At 38.8% G+C, this 20084-nt stretch overlaps 1 protein-coding gene across 1 annotated transcript in view; it reads right to left on the reverse strand.

Moving 5' to 3' along the window:
• LOC128483992 (uncharacterized) overlaps positions 1 to 20084 on the reverse strand; it is an 80284-nt gene that overhangs the window by 5683 nt on the left and 54517 nt on the right. Inside the window, 30 exon segments of the mRNA XM_053460313.1 lie at positions 509 to 607; positions 776 to 973; positions 1485 to 1670; positions 2250 to 2463; positions 2820 to 2944; positions 3501 to 3617; positions 4109 to 4276; positions 4363 to 4474; positions 4555 to 4740; positions 5026 to 5171; positions 5631 to 5840; positions 6311 to 6466; positions 7801 to 7983; positions 8523 to 8631; positions 8945 to 9070; positions 9486 to 9598; positions 9954 to 10039; positions 10180 to 10452; positions 11169 to 11296; positions 11864 to 11960; positions 12224 to 12371; positions 12672 to 12755; positions 12843 to 12988; positions 14209 to 14298; positions 15322 to 15488; positions 15748 to 15890; positions 16557 to 16743; positions 16935 to 17066; positions 17767 to 17906; positions 18655 to 18758. Of these exon segments, the coding sequence (XP_053316288.1) occupies positions 509 to 607; positions 776 to 973; positions 1485 to 1670; positions 2250 to 2463; positions 2820 to 2944; positions 3501 to 3617; positions 4109 to 4276; positions 4363 to 4474; positions 4555 to 4740; positions 5026 to 5171; positions 5631 to 5840; positions 6311 to 6466; positions 7801 to 7983; positions 8523 to 8631; positions 8945 to 9070; positions 9486 to 9598; positions 9954 to 10039; positions 10180 to 10452; positions 11169 to 11296; positions 11864 to 11960; positions 12224 to 12371; positions 12672 to 12755; positions 12843 to 12988; positions 14209 to 14298; positions 15322 to 15488; positions 15748 to 15890; positions 16557 to 16743; positions 16935 to 17066; positions 17767 to 17906; positions 18655 to 18758 (4373 nt within the window).

Consider the following 20084-nt stretch of genomic DNA (forward strand, 5'->3'; position numbering starts at 1 on the left):
GGAGAATGTATTTATGCTTTGCAGTGTGTTACATAAGACAAATCCCAAAAGGCCAAAGAACCCCTACCATTTAAACTATGAATATGACAATCTTTTACACCGGAACAATGACATATTACCTCTGCAGTCGCTTAATATGGTAAGTTTAGGGATATGGTTTCATATGCTGGCACGCTGCATTTTAAGGATGAGTAAATTTGCTTTAGAGGCTGTGCTGGCTAGGCGCAGTATTCCAATGTGGGAATAGGCCAGTTTCACGGGAGAGCTCTCCGATCAGCCTATGAAGCAGTGGAGTGCCAGAGCGCTTGGTGGCCCAGTAGGTATTGGTTTGCCACTGGTTATGCTGCAGAGAGGCTGCTACCCTCCTGGAACTGCCACGCTAGGCATTGCCCACAATAGGCTACTCCATAGCAAGCCTTAGGTCTTTGCATTCTGTCATACACTCTACAATATGTACTGTACAATTTGTTGGTACTACATAAATAAATCATAATTTTGTTTGGTATACTTCAGCCAGTTGGGATCTGATAGCAGTCCACGAAATATTTCTTCCTCCTGACTCGAGTTCGCTCTCCTTGAAGGCATTCTTTAGGAGCTGTAGGCCGTCCTATATAGAAAAATACAACTATTTACACCATAGGTCTCCAACTTTTTCTAGAGAGTTGCACAACATAGGCTTAGGGGACAGATACCATAAAATACAAATCAGAATATATTTTGTATATGAGTAGCCTGTGTGGTTGTATAAGCCATTTATTAATTTAATTGAACTTACCAGAAATTCAGTACATCCAAACAGCATGACGTCAGGGCAGTTCCATCCTGCTGTGGTGCCAAATAATGTCCTCAGGCGGGTTGCACAGTGTAAAAAGCAAAAGTTATGGAGCAGAGCAGGCCAGTCTGGACGCCTACTCATTGTCAGTGTATCATGGCAAAGAAACTGCCAGGAATGGATAATTCCACCTTTTATATTCTGTAAGGACAAATATGTTTTTCACTAGTTTAAAAAGCTTTCAGGATTCTTGAATAGTTTGTACATATATTAGAGAATCATTATGTAATGGAAAGAGAGAAAGTAAATTTGGTAAGGATGATACCTTTATTGTCTAACTGATGCATAATGGATCACAAGCTTCTGAAAATAATATGCCCGAAGAAGCAAATAATATGCCTGAAGAAGAGACCTAGATAGTCTCGAAAGCTACCAATCTATTTTACGTCAGCCAATAAAGGCATCATCTTTACCAAATTTCATTTCTCTCTTTCTAAATATATAATTAGATTAGTTATAAAGAGTGGAAAGGGAATGCTGAGCAGTGAATAACTAGCATACGCATACAAAATGTGACAAACGTGATTACTAAGAATTCAGCAAAATGAAGAAAAATGGAAAAAGAGACTGATAATATGTCAGGGGCATTTGGTAAATGTTGTCACTGGTGTAATTAATGAATGATCAGTAAATAACACTGGAAAAGTCTTACCTTTGGCATGTTCACAAACGTCTTCACAGTACTATGGAGTAATCGTACTGGCAAATGTGGACTGGCTTGGACAGAGAGCCAGAGGCGGAAATTCTTGTTTGGGTTCTTATCTGATTTTAGAATCTCTTCAAGTGAGGTTATTAACTTGGTAGAGTTTTGTACATTTTCCAGAAGAACCCAGTGACCCTATGTAACAAAAATTGCAAGTAAGTATGCTCTCAATACTGTCAAGCAAAACAAACATTTTGCAGGAGATATCTGTGATGCAGGATGATATCAGTGTTACAAGTATACAATATCAGTTGAAATATATGACACAATTCAACAAACAAACTGAAATTCCACAAGCACAGGTTTTCCTATATAAAAGATCCATTGTCTGTATACATATGTAATAAACATGCTGTTTTGTGTGGGGCAGTCCTGATTTTCAGGCACTGTACTGCTTTATGGCAACTGTTAGTCACACTGGGTCAGGCTAAAGGTGAAGGTTAAGATACAGAAAGATAGAGAGGAAAGAGAGATGAACGAGAGGAGAGAAAGAGGGAGAAGAGATGGGGTAGAAAGAGAGTAAGACACAGAAGATGGGGAAAAGAAGGAGTTAAAGAAAAAAGATGTAGAGAGTAAAGAAAAAGAAGGAGAGATAATAAAAAGAGGGGAGAGATGAGATAGATGGGATGAGAGCAGAAAGTGAGAGTGTAGACAGAGGAAAAGCAGAGAGGGCATATATACGCTAGTGCCCTTCATGGTAGCATTCATAAGTACCTCTGCCATGCTGTGTTTGATGAGTTTGTCTGCCTCTTTGTCTTCTTGCATACTAATTGGAAAAAATGTTATTTTCTGGCCCAGTTTCTTTGCAAACTCCAGGAGTAGCACACGTGGCATATTGCTATCTGTATCATAGATCAGTAAGCCTGGGTGACAGGGTGACATCCATGCCAGAGATGCCTGCAGATCCACAGTGACTTCTGCCGAGTACCTGGAAATATAAATTAGTCACCGGTATGAAAAGAAAAAGCCTTATATTGACATATATTCTGTTGAAACGTTACTTCACACCTGTTTCACATAGTATGCACACTCCTATTCATCTAGTCACTTATTTACTAGATGGGGCCACTTTACCTGCCCACTGGGCAAAAATGTCCCAACCCTCCCTGGACTTCATAACTGATGTACACAAGATTCGGTTATTATTGAATTATACAAACTCAGTATTCACTTCTTGAATGAAATGAAGTGTTGCAAAGCTATACTGGTGTCAACCGATATCAGTGGCCTATTAAAGGGCATTGATTTTCAATGGAGTGTTGCTGTAGGTAATTTATCACTTACATTTTACCCAAGGTTCCACTGACGTAGTTAGCAACAGCTGGAAGTAATCTGTCAACACGTACTGCCCGCAAAACCAATAATCGCTGGAGTGGATTCAGTTCCTCCAGTCCTTCTGGCCATTTCACCTAAAAATAGGACATTTGTCTTCTATCATCAATAAATACAGTTTATTGTGTTGCAGGTTCAATGTACTTTGTTATGTACAATAACACTGAGCAGTGCACATGGTTTGCACACAAATCCCAAAACAGTATCCTTCTAACAGATTAAATGTTTGATGATGCACAGCACTTAATCCCACAAAAAGTATATTGAGTATATTGTGGCATGCAAGAGGAGAGGGGCTTAGCAACAGCTTCTCCTACTCGGACCTATGCGCTTACCAACCATGCTCCATCCCCTTGTGTTGATTTAATATCCGTGACCACAATCTGCCCTGTAACAGCTTTTATTTTTTTATAAATCATTAAAAAGAAATGTAGTTAACGCACAGCAATTCGTGAGACCTCGGAAGAGTCAATTCATGGCTCTTGGAAGAAGGTGGGAGTTCCGTTCTCATTCATTTCAATTGGATACAAAAAGGAACTCACAGATGACAAGAAGCTTGTTGCAAATGTAACCTTATACAGTTCTGTTTTTAAATTTTTATTTTTTTCATATAATATAACTTCAGGTACTCACTTTGGAAACATTTTCTGGCTGCTCACTCTCGCAGAATGTCTTCCAAGAAAGATCTTTACTATCTTTGTACATTCGGTCAAAGAGGACTCCAAACCAGTCATAATACATCGCTAGGATCTTTATGAAATAAACCATAGGTATTTATAAATAATACAATGACTGCCAAGAAGGCATCATTTCCAAAAATGACTAAGCAATGCTTACTATACTAAGATCATCATGGATATACATTTACAAAATCTTGAACTGTGCAATTGTTGCCTTTGGTGGATTCTGCATTATCTTTGTTGAAATTGGTATTGTGACTTCCAAATGAATCCAGCAACAGAACAGAGTCTTTGTTGAAGTCCAGACTGACTGAATTTAGCAAATCCTGTCACTGATTTCAGGCAGATTTCGCCCAATTTTTAATCAGTAGCGAATGCTCTAGATTGAGGGAAAGACCTGATGCCTTTGGACCATGCACTTATCTGTGTGATCTACGACCAATGCTTAGAGCGCGTGGTCCAAAGTTTAATAGGCTAATATATATATAAAAATATCCCTTTAACTAGTTCCATGGCCAAACACTTTGTTGGTTACGTGTGTGAACCGTGCCATCAGATTACCTGTACATTTTTAAACTGCTCTTCAGTCATCCAGTCGAATGGATTCTTCGCTTGTTGTCGTGTTTCAGACACCTTAGAGCCCAGACTCTGCAGTACAGTGACACAGAAGTCTGGAGAAATGACAAACTCTCTCTCCCCAGGCTTTGTTCGTCCTAAGGAACGTTCCACCTACAGATGGCAAGAAATCGTGCCACTGGTTACTCTAGGTGTTCACACAGCTTCAAACAAATAAATATTGTACTTTCGATGCTTACCTCAAACGCTACTACCAAAGCATACACCATTCTGTCTTCTTCTAATAATGACCGTGATAGGTACGAGAATATGTTGCTTGTCACGCAGCTCACTACCCCTTTGATGGAAAACCTTTGAAGGCAACCATATAAACTAGGGTTAGCTCATGGATGTTTTGTAATGTGAAGTTTAGTAAAAACTCAAGGACTCACCTTTCTGAATGAGCGATTGACAGATCAAAAAGTCCTATCAGCTGGCTGAAGCTGGTATCATATATCGGATTGAGCTTCTGGAGCTTTCTGGCTGTGTCAAACATAACTGCACCACGCACGGCTATCTCCCGAAACCCCTCACGAGAACGAAGCAAGTTGTGTTCTGAAGTGGTGATCTTTGTGTACCTGTCAAATAATCAAAACTACCCATCACATAACCACCTTTCATTAGATAGCTAGCTATTAAAATCAAAACGAAGGCTATCATTGAAAGGGACAATGGGATAGCTCGGCAAGAAACCTACTGCAGTGATGCATTCATTTGACTTTGATTGTGGAATAGGAATAAGAATGATGGTAATTTGTTAAACTACGCAGTATATTTGTCACCCTAGCCTGAGCATAGTACCACTATGTTTTCTAATAAAGCAGACATTAAATAACAATGCCAATCTCAGAAGTGGTCCGTACGTTTCGGTGGCTTCTTCATGCTGCAGTTTAAGGTCCCCCAGTCTCTTAGTGACAGATAGGTTGTGTAAAAGAGAGCCGTTCTGTTGCAAGGTAGCTAACATTTTCCCATCCAAATCTGACAGCTCTACCATGTTGTTAACACACTCCTGTAAAAAAAAAAAATATAAGTATTTAATGATTCATATTATAAACACATTGAAATGCATAACCTCTCCTTGCATTTGAATTGACCAACCTACAGACACGCACAGGCTTAAAGGATAAAATCCCAAGCATTTAAACAGTGGTGGGGCCAAGATGAGCTTCTTCGTATATTCAAATATGTTTTCTGTCTAAGGAGTGGCTGAGTATACAGCCAAGATTTCTTTATCATCCAATTGTAGTATTTACATTCTTCGAGTGGAGTGAGAATTTCAATGGACATCCAATAAATATTGAACTCCATTGCCTTACATAGTTACCGTATATATTTTGTGCATAAACTCCTAGTTTGAATTGAATAACAGAAGTGCAGTTCTCATCTTGTAACCTCGGCCAGCAGGAGGTATGCTGTGGCTTTGAATGATAGCATTTTTTAAGAAAAGGTCACAGGCACCATATCTTACTTCTTTTAGCAATAGCTGTTCCTCACGCAGTCTGGGCTTTTCTTGCTGTACAAATCTATCCAAGAGCTGTTCCACAAGCCCATCTCCGTCCTGGTAGAAGTATAATATATTGCAGAAGGAAGCCACTTCTGGGGGTATAATGTCTGGGCTGGAGTTGGTGTGCAGGTACAGTTGGAAGCCAGGGTGACACTCTACTTCATGTTCTGCAACCTTCAATTAAAGTTACGATTGAGATCTAAAGGCACATTTAACATGTTCTGTTACATTCTAGGCTTCTGAGGCTTTGTCACTCTCCCGAGAACAACCCTACCATAAGCAAAACCCTACCATAAGCAAATCATTTATATCATATCTCCCCATCTCCTCCCATTCCAGTCGGTGTAGATATTTTATTACTAAAACAAATTATGGCTGGCATAAATGGACATTCACAGTGGCCTATGGCTTGGGACTCTAGGTATTGACCTAGGTTACATGCAGAGCTGTTGAAACAGCAAAAAGCTATTTTACCCCTTCCATGGCAGGATAAATTCTTGTGTTTCTCAAGGTCAGAAAATAACCAATTTTGAGCAGACGTTATCTCCATGTATGTATGTATGTTTCAGAAAGCATCCTTTATAATTACAAACATCATACGGTGGAGGAAACTGAAAAGCATTAGTTCACATTGATATACTTACCATCATTTTGAAAGGAACTTTATGTTGTTGAAATGCGCTTTTTGAATTAAGAACCTGGGTAAATCGGACATCATGGGGCAAAGCTCGGACATCACAGTACGTCAAAAGGAGAGGAAGTCCATCTATCAGACATGTATCCATTTCTGAACTGAGATCCTAAAAAATATTACATTAGGTCATAGTAGCTATACATTAACACATTTAATCAGTGGCAGTTTTTTAATAATCTTAGTTATTTAGACTGTCACATATATGGCAAGACCGCCTTTGTATTAATGTGTTAAAGCAAGCGGTTTTCCTTTTCATCACAATGACTTGATGCAATCCCTACTGACTTTTGCTGGCAGCGGTGATTACCGTATTTGCTCGATTATAAGACGAGGTTTTTTTCAGAAAAATATCCCTCGTCTTCTAATCGGGGTCGTCTTCTAATCAGACCTCAAATAGAGGTCTGATTAGGAGACTAAGATCCAGATCCCCCGCACCGCTGCAGGGGACCTGGATCCTCCTGTCTCACCCCCCCCATCATACACACACTTACCGGTGCTTCCTGCTGTATTGCTGGGGCAGCGGGTTGACGTCTACGCGATCCGCGTAGACAACGTCCGCTGCAGCCGGAAGGAGGTGTGGCTAGCAGCGGGGGTTGTCTGCGTCCGTCGCGTAGACCTTCCCCGACTGTCAGAGATCAGAGTTCCCTGCACCGGTGCCGTGTGTGTTAGTTAAATGGGGGTATAGGGTGTGTGTGTGTGTTAAATGGGGGCATAGGGCATTTCTGGAGTGGCGTTAAGGGGGCATTTAATAGAGCACTCTGCCTCCTGAAATTCCTTATACCTCCCTATATGGCACTCTGCCCCATAATATGCCTTTTAACCCCCTAAATGCCAGAGTGGCATATAGGGGTATAAGGCATTTCTGGAGGCAGAGTGCTCTATACAATGCCTTTTAACTCCCTTAATGCCATTCTGCCTCCTGAAATGCCTTATACCTCCCTATATGCCACTCTGCCCCATAATATGCATTTTAACCCCCTAAATGCCAGAATGGGATATAGGGGTATAAGGCATTTCTGGAGGCAAAGTGGCACATAGGGGGTCAAAAGGCATACCATGGGGCACAGTGGAATATAGAGGGATAAAAAGGCATATCATGGGCCACAGTGCCATATTGGAGTGGCAAGCCTGGGGGCAGATGTGCGTAACTGGGGGACAGGTTGGAAAATACAAGAAATAAAAACCAAAAAAATATTTTTCTCAATCATAGCTTTTATTAAAAAAAATAGTTTACATGAATTAACATTTACTGGTAAAACTTTTTTCCTTTGGGGTCATCTTATATTCAGGCTTTTTCTTTTTTTCCTAAGTTAATATTCAGATTTTGGGGGGTCGTCTTATAATCAGGGTCGTCTTATAATCGAGCAAATACGGTATATGCATTGGTAACTCAGCCCTTTTAAAAGGACTTAGAGGACATAAGCATGACTGTCTTGTTACCTGGTACATGACTTCCACAGTCTCCTCTGGAAGGTGGCCTTTAATCCACTCAATAGATTGGCCGGTGGGGTCACTGATTAAAGTCCAGGCTCTGTTCGCCTGTGTATTAGTTAAAATGCAGGAATTATCCAAAGCAAGTGGGTTTACAGGAAGGCCTTTCTTTTCCAACATCTTAATTTCTACCTGAAACAAAAAAAAGGGCAGACCAATGAAAATAACATCTACCGTTAACTAAGGAAAAATACCGGTAATTGACATTGCAATAACTATAAGTAGAGAAATACATGGAAATAAATACTGTTTAATGTAAAATATAGTAGTTTCAATGCTGAAATATTAACTTTCTTTGTAAAACACATGGGATGTCTGCTCAGAACAGCCAAACAGGTGATATTTCCAAATCTCTTGCGTACCTGATGCTTGGTGGAGGTGACCAAGATACCTGGCTAAGAAATCACAGGACTGAAGTACTTTTGTTAGCAGAAGCCATATACCGGACAGGGTGGTCTTTTTCTAAAAAGGGTCTTTTCTATGAACTAACGGTGTTTCAAGCCGCCAATACACTTTATTTGAAACTCTCTTCTGAGTTTATGTTTATGATGAATACACCATCTCATCTCATACACTTCTGGACAAAACCGAGACCCAACAAAGGAAAAAACCTGAAACATTTAATTACATTAACCTTGCTGCATGTGTCTCGGAAAGATTAGATACTGTACCGGAGTGTGTAGAAACTGCATAAGGGGAAGATGCTTCAGGATTATTTTCTGAGGATTAGGAAGCCCGCACCTTTCACAAACTTTGAAAAGCAATCTTGTCACTCGGTTCCTGTAAGGAAGAAAGAAAAACTAAATTTGTGCTGTGTTTAACCACACACACCATCACCAGTAATATTATATATATATTCAACCCATTTTTTTAAATGTATCAGTGACTACCCTCCGTGGCAAGTAGGTATAGAACTTTTTGTTTTTTTCTGTACCGTTTTAGATTTTCCTGGCAGATTGAGGGTCATTCACAAGATATGCAATGCATCATCTAGTCTGTTCACCCTTACTTTGCCTCTCACTGGTCCTGGGTCCAGTGAGTCCAACAACATTTTTACGCAAATAGCTGGCTTTATTTTTACAAAACAGCGCACCTTCCATCAGAAGTAAGAGGGGAGCAGTAGGTGAGGAATGCAGCTGCCAGGACACAATTTGTGAGAAGATCCAAAATGTTACTCTGCTCCAGGGTTTCTTTCCATTCCTTTTCTTTTATTTTCAATCTTAAAAGAATAAAACATTTATTAATCACATTATTTTAGGATTCCCTTTAGAGCTTCTCTCGGGAGGTGAACTTTGTCTCCTTTCATATTGGCAAGAAAAGTTTGAAGTACCGTTTTCCCTCAATCACACAGTATATTGTCAAACACTGTTTATTTAAACACTGAAAAAGTACATACTTTTTTAGCCTCTACCCCATCTTCCTCTGACACTCAAGTTTTAGATTATGGCCACTTGTTCTAACATTCTTCTTCCATTCCCTTCTGTACTTTGTTAAATTCAAATGTTTATATCACATTCCTTTCTACAAGCTATACATATTGAGAGCTTTTAGTCTTGCCGATCATTTTTATTCTGCAAACCATTTACTATTTCAGTAGCCCTCGGAGATGTGGTCTCCAGAACTGTACACAATACCGTTCCAGCATGTCCAGCGCTGCCTGAAGGCTCTCCTGGTGTGAATGGAGCTCCTCCTGCAGCTGGTACTTGATATTCACAGCACTGTCATATTCTTCATGGAGCTGCACCACCTGTGACAAGTAGGGAAGGCTTCATTAACATTGCTAGGACTTCGTATTACTTAAGAGAGATGGAACTAGTACAGATATCACAGGGTATTTTGTAAAATCTACTAGGATCTAGAGTTTCAATGACTTAGTAGTCGAGGGTAGGGGACAAGCTCCATGGGGACTGCTAGGTTTTTTGATTGAGTAAACTTCAGAAACCCATCTCTTAGAGTTGTTCTGGCTTTTTTGTTTTGTTCAGCATCCAATACTTGTGTGATCAATCTCATATAACACATGTGGTAATAAGAAGGAAAAATGGTCCACAGTAAGGGATCACCCACCAAATTAAAACACCTATAGCGATTAAAGTAGAAGTTACCTCCGCCTGAAGAGCAAGAATGTCATCTTCATTAAGGGTGCTCATAGATTGATGATAACACATAGGTTCTTCCTCAGTACTGTCATCTTCCTAAACACGGGAGCATAGCAAAGATGGTTTAGATTGGTGAGAATGTACACAGCATATTATTTAAAATCATACATCCCCTTTAAAACCAGAGGTGACACAGAAAATCGGAGTTACAGTGTCTAACGTTTGTAGGTACTGAACGAGCTCACCATTGAAGACTGTGTCTCCTTTAAAACAAGATCACCCTTCTCTTTTTCCAGATCTGAGAGCTTCTTCAGACATTCCTTTAACGGACCGCAGAGACGAGTGTACTCCACAACAGCAACAACAAAAGCCACCAAGGTAGCTGCATCTTCTGAGCTGTATCTGGCAGCTGCAATCGTGATCTCCCCTTTCTTCATATCTTTGGTTTTACTGTTATCAGTGTGGGAATATTTTTTAGCTGGTGTGATGGATTGGGGTGTGGCATCTGAAAAACAAGCCTTAATATTTAATTAAAGGTCCTTATCGGAAAAAAAATGGTCTCCAACCCTTTTATTTGGAACAATTGTATTTACAAATTGAGAACAGTTCTCTCCCCTATTAAGGGGAAAAAGAGGGTCACGAGAAGGGAGAGAACACTCAGGACCACATAGTCTTAGTTCTGTCACCCTTAATCACAGATCTCTTCTTCCATGAGGTCAACAATTAAATTAAATAGCATCAAAATAATTACTCGGAAAAACAAAACGTGGCAGCTGCAAGTAGTTTAGATAAATTAATGTAGTGATGCTAAAAGTTGTGACGGTGACAGTCCCTAGTTAAGTTATAAGGATAAGGCATATGGAGGCAACAAAGGAGCTTCTTGCCTGGGGTACTATGTGGAACAATACCTGCATAACTAATCATAGGCTTGCGGTGTACTTACCTCTGTCCCCCTCTCCCCTTCTAAAGTGTTACCAAAGCAAAGGAACAATTAAGCAGGATGGCATAACAATGCAAATCTTGTGGCAAAAATGTGGGATTGCACTGGCATACAGATAAGGTGGATATACAGTATTTATTGGTGCCATTAATACATCTATATGGTGTATGTTTGCTAAGTATACTGAACTTTAAAATAAAAAATATTGGAAGTGAAAAGGCCCCGGGGGCACTTTGTTTTTGGTGTCATTGATACATATCAATAATATCAATTTTACGTACAAGGAGCAGCATTTTCAAGTAAGGATCCTTCACCAGTTACTCCGTGGGAACCTTCCTTAGCCTTTCCAAGGTATGTCTCTATTTCTTTTAGAGTCTGATCCGGAAGCCCATCTTCAAGTTTAGCGATCCTGTGTTAAAACAAACAAACAAACATAAGAAAGGATGTCTGAATGTTTGTGCTAAATATGTCAAGACAGAGGGGAACATTCTTAAAATACATGCGCTAATAAGAAATTATGCATAAAATGAACATAACGCATAAGAATATTCACCAATTTTTATTACATGTGTAATGCAAAAAAGCAAGGCTTTTCAAAGAGACCGCACAGCCAGTGTTAGGGCTAATAGTAATTGGCATTGAAGTTACAGCTACCAATATATGTGATTATTCTGCCTCTCGGTGCTGAATTATCATTTTCTTGTTCAATCAGTTTTGATTCGCTAACAGAAACATAGAATTTGACAGCAGATAATAACCCTTGAGCTCATATAGCCTGTGCTTTACTGCTGGTGTAAAGAATAAAAATACAGATAACTTATGTATTAAAAAACACGAGATTAAAAACAATTTTTCAAAACCAATACTTTAAGGATGTGCACAGTTAATAGCTCTGCTTTTAAAATAAGATTTGGTTTACGTTAAAAACATGAAAATTCTGAATACTTTTATGCTTAATAGCTATATTTATACATACTGATTAATCATTTCAACAAACTTGCTGCTCTCCCCCACTTGGCACTGCAGATTCTTCCATCTGGCTCTATCCACCTTATCCGTTGGATCCCGCAGACCTGCCAATCACAGTATAATTAGCATTATTACAGACGTACACTAAATGCGTTATATTTAGGACAACACGTGAAAGGCTGGCTAATGCTATTCAGGAGGAGTTATTCAGATTATTTCAATTTATACATTTCAAAAATGATAATTAAGACAATCACGTATTATATACAAATAAACAGAACAGCTATGCGATTTTAAAAGATGATTTATTGAAAATATTAGCAAAAGCTGTGCATAAAGCTATAGAAAAAATACATATGGATTTTACCTCGTTTTGATGTAGATTGTTTTGCTTGAAATCTGTTGCTACCTCTACTTTCAGAGCTTTCGTATATTTGTACTGGAGATTTGGGAAGGCCGTTTGTGTTTTCAGCTCTCGTGAGACAGCCAACCATGACCAACGCCATCTCGAGAATCTAAATAGAGATAGTTAAGACGTTAAACTTTTGTCCACTCTAATTCTAACAGTTTTTTATATATATTTTTTCATAATTTAGCTATTTATTTCATGTTCTATTTGCCTGTTAGATAGCAGACACAAATGTCTCGATTAACTAAGGGCTAAAGCTCTACCCCACAAGTTTATTTCTGTAGAACTTTTTCCACGGTTAACATTTGCCATTTTCCAGATGATTGGAAGTGTGCAATATATGCATTAATTTTTTAAGAATAGGCAAATACATTTTTTTTACATTTACATTTTACATTGATCTCACCTGTGCAACAAGGTATGGTGGGTTTTGGCACCGAACAAGCCTCTCAATGCATGATTTGTCCACTTTGCTGCACCAGTGCATTACCTACAAATAAAATCAAGGTAGTAAACGCCTAATAGATGCACATGACATTAAGTCTCCTTGCTGCATGAAGAGAACCCAAATTACTACCTGGCTCTTTGCATTCTGTAGGTTGCTTCTGACATCTTCCAGTTCACTAGTAGCTGTGTCGATCACCAGTGAGATTTGATGTAGGTAGGATGTTTTACTGGCTTCCTTCATGCGGTTAAAGGCATCATCATATTCATCTGAACCGTCTGTGAAACAAGCCACAAAATAAATACCTAGTAGATGCGCATGAAATATTACTAATATCACACATAAAATATAACATACCGTATATTCCGGCGTATAAGACGACTTTTTAACCCCAAAAAATCTTCTTAAAAGTCGGGGGTCGTCTTATACGCCGGGTACTTACCAAGCCGGAGGTTCCCACGAAGCCACCAATCTCTCTAATCACTACGCGCCGGCTATTGATGCCGAGCGCAAGGATGCCTTCATGTCCCGGCGCCCGGCATCAATTGCCGGCGCGTAGTGATGAGGGAGCAGGGAAGCCCGAGGTCTGGCACTTGAGACCTCGGCTTCCCTGCTCTCTAATCACTACGCGCCGGCTATTGATGCCGGGCGCCGGGACATGACGTCATCCCTGCGCTCGGCATCAATAGCCGGCGCCTAGTGATTAGAGAGCAGGGAAGCCGAGGTCTGAAGTGCCAGACCTCGGGCTCCCACAACTGGATGGAAGAAAGAAGACAGAAGATAAGGTAAGAGATAGGGAGAAAGGGACAAAGGGGGGAGAAATATATATATACTGGTGTGTGTATATATGTATATGTATATATATACTGGTGTGTGTGTATATGTATATATATACTGGTGTGTGTATATATGTATATGTATATATATGTATATATATGTATATATGTATATATATATATATATATATATATATATATATATATATACACATATACATGTGTGTGGTGAGGGCAGTGTATAAATGTGTATGTATGGACAGGCATATGTGTAGATATATATATATATATATATATATATATATATATATAGATATATATATTATATATGTGTGTGTGTGTGTAAGGGCAGTGCATGTCAGCAAATCACCGGTAAGGTACATCGCTTGCCGTGATTGGCTGGTTGTTGTACGCTGGGTAGAGGGGTAGTCTTATACGGCGAGTATAGTCCAAACTCTATATTTGGACTGTAAAAGTTGGGGGTCGTCTTATACGCCCAGTCGTCTTATACGCCGGAATATACGGTATATTTTCATACAAATAATAAATCCACCCATGGCTTTGAAGACTTTTATTACCTAGAAGTTATCTAAATTTTTCTACATGGACAGGACTCATCTATACTGTCGGATGCTTTATTATTTTTTTTTATTTAACAGCAAGAAGTTAATTATGTGCAGTTTATTCAGCTCAGAAAAATGAGTAGGGATCAGGAATCTTACCATCTTTAAGTAAATCATCGTTCTCTTCAAGACAGTCAAATTCATTTTCATTTTGGGAGAGGAAAATCTGAAGAGTCTTGTCTCCCACACCTATATTGAAATGAAAGGATTATGATATATTATTATTATTACTTTTAAAGAAAGAGACAGGGGACTCTAATCTGTATTGTTTCATCACAGCAAGCATACATATGTAGAGCAGAAAATGAGTGCCATCTTATAATAATATTTTTCAAAATGCGAATGAGCTGGCCAGCACAGAGGAAACACCTTTATACGTGTATCAGGGCGATCCCTACTATGAAGGGATCCAGTCGGGTGAAACCTAGACAGGAGCACAGTATGACTAAAGACAGGCATACTTTGGCTTTCAATGGCTTTGTCAGTGAGGTGGAGTTGGTATCAATGTAATCATAATGATTAAGGGTATCCATGTCTGGATTACCATTTTTACTTTTAGGGAGACCCTCTGAAAAAAATCTAAATAAGTCTAAGGTGATGAGGCATTCTCTTTACCAAATTTGCTTAGGAAAGTCTGCAAGGCAAGAGAGCGGTCTGTGCAGCTGATGGCACTGGCCCCCTCCACTAACGATTCCCCCTTTAAAATTTCCGCACTGATGTAGCCGATTGCTGATATATGACATCATAGGTGGGTCAGGCATTAGGCGCACTGTATGTGAAGAAGGAATCAATACTCGATCACACTGTACCACCAGGCATGAAAATCAATTTAACTTCTTAAGAGGAAAAAAGTAAGGCCCGATGATGGCAGATTATACTCATACAAGGACAATTATTGATGCTTAAAATGCATGCTAAGAAGAAAGAAGAAATAAAGGTGTCATCGGATATTCAAGTTGTCCCATGAAAACACTTGTTGTTGAGAAAGAGTCAGCCATGATCTTTTGGCTCATTAGATCAAACTAGAATTCTGACCCCAGGCTCCAGTAATCTCCATCCACAAGTCTGAAGCTTTGTTTTAGGGCAGGGCTGGCACATTTAAGAATTTAAGAAATTAACATAAATTAGCATAATTTAAGAGCATAGCCAAACTTTCACAGGTTACAATGATGCACCATACTGTATTCTACTATTTCATATTATATCTCTCACCTAACTCTGCTTTAAGCCTTTCCAAGATTGAAGTCTTGCTGATAAGTTTATTTAGTACATCTGCTGCTTTAGCTTGTGCTTTGCTGTAGTCTTTCTCGAGTACCGTAATCTTTTCTTCAGTTTCTCTGGCATCGCTTCTGGTTCTAGCAAGTGTTTCAATGGCACACCTTCAAAAATGAAACAAAATGATTTACTCAAATTGTGGATGCCTATAATATAATCTAGTAATATAGTCAAATATAATTGTATATGCTCTTAGTCGCATTTATTCCACTAATTATGGAAGAAAACTCTAGAAATTTGAGAGAGGAAAGTAGATGCATATTATTTTCCACTATTTGTCACTAACCTTGACAAATATCTCTAATATAGCATAAAAAAAGATAAATGCTACAGCACACTATGTAAAAAGGAAAATACACTTACTGTATTTGGTCAATGGCGTTATCCTGCTCTTCTCTTTTCCTTGTAAAGATATATTTAAAGTTATCCAAAAATATCTCCAATGTGCTTGGTCCAATGAAAACATAATCACGCTTTGCTGTTGTTTCCTGGAGCTTAATCCTCTCCTGGGATGATAAAATGAAATCTTTATATTAGTTTGCGTATGAGATTCAAAGGTGGAAACACTAGTGGACAGGCCAGTGCCATCATGTAAGGCAAATGAAACACATTGGAATACACAAATGCTCACTATATCCATTAAGGCTGAATCGCAATGGTTCATTTTAAATCTTTATGCTTAATACTAAGTCAGCTTTCATAGACTGTAACTCTTCTGGGAAAACTTTTGGAGAGTTTCTGTGGGATTTTTTGACCATTCATTCAGTAGAGCATTTGTGAGGTTGGATGAGAAGGTCTGGCTCGCAACCTCCGAAACGTCTCCCAAACATGTTGGATGAGGTTGAGGTCCGGGCTCTATGTGGCACGGTCAAGTTCTTCCACACCAAACTCATCCAACCATATCTTCATGGACCTTGCTTTGTGCACCGGGATACGTTCATGCTGGAATAGAAAAGGGCCTTCCCCGCAATGTTCCCACAAAGTTGGAAGTATAGCATTGTCCAAAACAATGTCTTGGTATGTCTCCTTCAGCATACAAAGGCATACAGAGACCATGGGATGCATTTTTTTTATAGCCATTCATTATATTTGAGCTCTCATGAGGAATACTTTAAAGTTCATAGTAAACTCTCCTGATACCACTGTTGAAAAATGGCAATGTGAATCTGTACCTGAATAATTTCTCTGCAATAAGGGAAATCATTGGTGATTATGTCTCCCGTTATATCTTCCGCCCCATCAATCTCCTTTTCAGTGTCTCCAGATTGGTTGGCTGTGTATCCCTCAGCCCATGGAACCTGGTTGCTTTCTTTAAGCATAAAACTATGGATCAAAGAAATGGCCAAGGCAACTTTTTCTCTGCAATAGAAAATACAGATTTAAAATGTTTATGTTTTTATTTGACAAACCCCAATAAAGAGTAAGCAACATTTGGAGGCAGGAATAGTCACTGGGTGGGTCAGCATGGTGAGAATTATAATCTTGGAACGACAGAGTTGCTTATTGAGTAGTGTTTGCGTGCTAGAATTCAGAGGACTGCAAGTTTTTACCGAATTTCCTCTGTGAACGTCTCCATAATTTGGTGCTGTGTTATGTAGTATTTTGCTTCTTCATTAATAACATCTTCTGACCAGCTGTCAATCCAGATTATTTGGCAACCATTTAAAAATCCTGGGTATTTCCTGGAATTAAACAACAAACCAGAATGAGTTATACTAACAGAAGAAGCATGGAAAACAAAGGTCTTCATAATGGTGGAGTTTCAACGGTCTATGGAAACAGTATTGTTGAAAGTATGAGCATATTAACAATCACTTTGAGGTACCAACTAAGAATGGGGTTCTGTCTTGTTAAGAAAAGGATCCAGTAGATATGAGGTTTATATTCCTGTAGAAACTCACTTAATACAGCCTTTTACTAGCAATTTATGTCTCCTTCTTTATGAGGACACAGTTGTTTTTGGTACTCTCTCTGACCTCCAGTCCTGGTGTCTTCTTTTATTAATAGCTAAAGGCTTTATTGTATATGCATGTATGAGTATATTATAGAGAAGTAAAACTCACAATAAAAAGTTTAATTTCCTAACTCCAATCTGTAAGAGCGCATGTACAGTTTCTCAGAGCCGTGACAAGGGCTCCTGGCACCACAGGCAAGCATGGAGGGAATATTCTTGGCTGATGCCACATCTGGTTCTGAAAGCAGCAGGGGACTTAGTGGCATTTCCACCCCTAGCTGGCCCAAGAGTGCCTTTCATCTTGTGGCCCTATGGGGCAGCTTCCTCTCTCTGTAGTAGTGTGGAAAATGGACCCCAATATGCATTCAACTTGAAAACAGGAGTGGACTCAAGGTGCTGAAATTCTCCATCTTTAGTGGTGGACTTACTTTGCTGCCGTCTCCAGAAGTATGTGATTAGGAGGAAGGCACACCATTATCCTCAGGAGAGACTTCACTTGAGAAACAAGGTACCTGGCTGGGTCATATCCAAGGTGTGGATGTTTCCTCCGGACAACAGGCCCCAGAACCTAAAGAAACATTGCAAGTCTTACTTATTTACCAATTTTGCATAAATAGCTTCTATTGTAAAGGTATGGTTTAACATAACACATAGGCTGTAAAATCTGCAATGATTGTAGATACTATCAGAATTTTGTTACCCCATCATTAGATCCATTTAGGTTGGAACATTTTTCCGGAGTCAAATGTGACAATCAATACTCAAGAAAGCCTGTTTCGATCTTATAATGCAATTAAGCATTAAAACGAAGAAATGTGATACATGAATAAAATGGTTTTCTCCTACTCTTATTTTAGGTTATTTTCTTAGATCACAGTTGACAACTTCAAGCAGCCAATCAGTGGCTTGAAAGTGCCCCCATTGAAATCAATGGGAAGACTTTACACATGCACCCTGGGGTCTAAACAGACCCCTCAACGTATTGTTCAGCAGAGCTGTTGCTGACTGGAGGTGGGTACATGGCGTGCAGGGGAATGCATTTAGCTGGGTTATAGGTAATGGGGCAAATGCGTTTGGGCGGATTCTGCAGACTCTCCCATGCATTTGCAAAACGGATCACACAAAATTAAAGGGGACCATGCAGCTGTCATATGTATTAAAGTGCACACAATGGCAGGAATGTCTCTTTATAACCCCATTACATATGAAAGCTTTGTACACCTGCCTCAAACATTGTTAAAATGAATAAATTCCTTAAGCTGCAAATTATAATTGTTGTTAATGTAAAGTAATATTTCCATATAACATGGACACACCTGGAGTAAATCATTCATTTCTTCAGTGGTAAACAGTGATGTGTACTCTCCACATATGAGTAAACTATTAATGGCATCCAGGTAACTGTCAGAGACCACTTCTTCTGGCTGGGGTATAGAAACAAAATACAGTTTTTTTCTGTTTCCAGATAACTGAATAAATATTGCAGCATTTAACAAAACAGGAATTACTATTTTACAGTAATTACAATTTAGCACCTAGCTATACACATTTATATAAAAAATCAGTGAATAACCATTATTATATCAGTGTCAGCATATTTAAACACAAGATTCTATATACACACATATCTATATATCTATATATCTACATACATCTGATAACAAGCATGTGTACAAAGCAAGCCTGTAGCACCATCTACTGGAACATCTAGGGAATGCAAGCCCCATTAAATACAGTAGGTGCATTATTATACACAATAACCGGCCAAATAATAATCAGATATAGGCCTCCAAAGAGCTCTTCATGGGGATGTATTATTGATTATGAATGGCATTAAAATATGTGCTCAGATATAAATAGTGACAGGAAAAAAAAATTGAAGAAATGCTCCATTGTGTCCTTTTTGAATCACATTTTACTTATTCAATCTATAGAGTAACTTAAGGCAAATCCTTAGATTTGTTGAATTCCATTAGTCTGTACTGTTTGAGGTATTGTCCAGCTACTTAGTACTTTTTCTGTAAAGTCGAATTGTCCCAAATTACCATTTAAATTACTGTTTAGCTATGACATGCCTCCCCCTAGTAATTCCTAGACATATATCTATCACGTCTCCTACCGCCTTCTACTCTTCACAGATGTACATATTAAGGATATTAAGGCGTCTTTCCTTTTATTTTTTTAGGAATACCCCTGTTTTTATTGCGCATGACATGGCTCTTTCAGGTTTTTGTTTAAATATATTGTACTACAAAAATGATATCATTGGTGCACGAAACACATGCCCTATACACTGCTATAGAGTATAATAAATAATCCACTGAATATATAGAATCCAGCCACTGTATATACAGTATACATATGGAGTATAACCAAAGGCACAAATACATTGTGAAAATCCTTACTGACGTTGACTTGATCTGAATCCGGCCCATAATTAATTAGCACTGCGTTTTTTCCTCTGGTTTAGCTATTTTTAAATAAACCGGCACAAATTATAAACAAGGCTTTTTTGTTTCCTCAGTTATCAACGTATACCATATTTAAGACTAATAAGCTAATAGCTGGGACTTTTGTCGTTAAGGTAATTATCTTGTGATTGCACATAGCAGGGTCTTATTAATACTATGGTAACTGATTCTACGTTTTGTACAAAGAAATTAGGGAATTGTTTAGTTCAAAGAGAGACTTGGAATGACTGCAATAAGGGTTTAATTACACTAATTAAGGGAAATTGCAATTAAGT

The sequence above is a fragment of the Spea bombifrons genome, chromosome 3, assembly GCF_027358695.1.
Source record: "Spea bombifrons isolate aSpeBom1 chromosome 3, aSpeBom1.2.pri, whole genome shotgun sequence".
Taxonomy (NCBI): Eukaryota; Metazoa; Chordata; class Amphibia; order Anura; family Pelobatidae; genus Spea; species Spea bombifrons.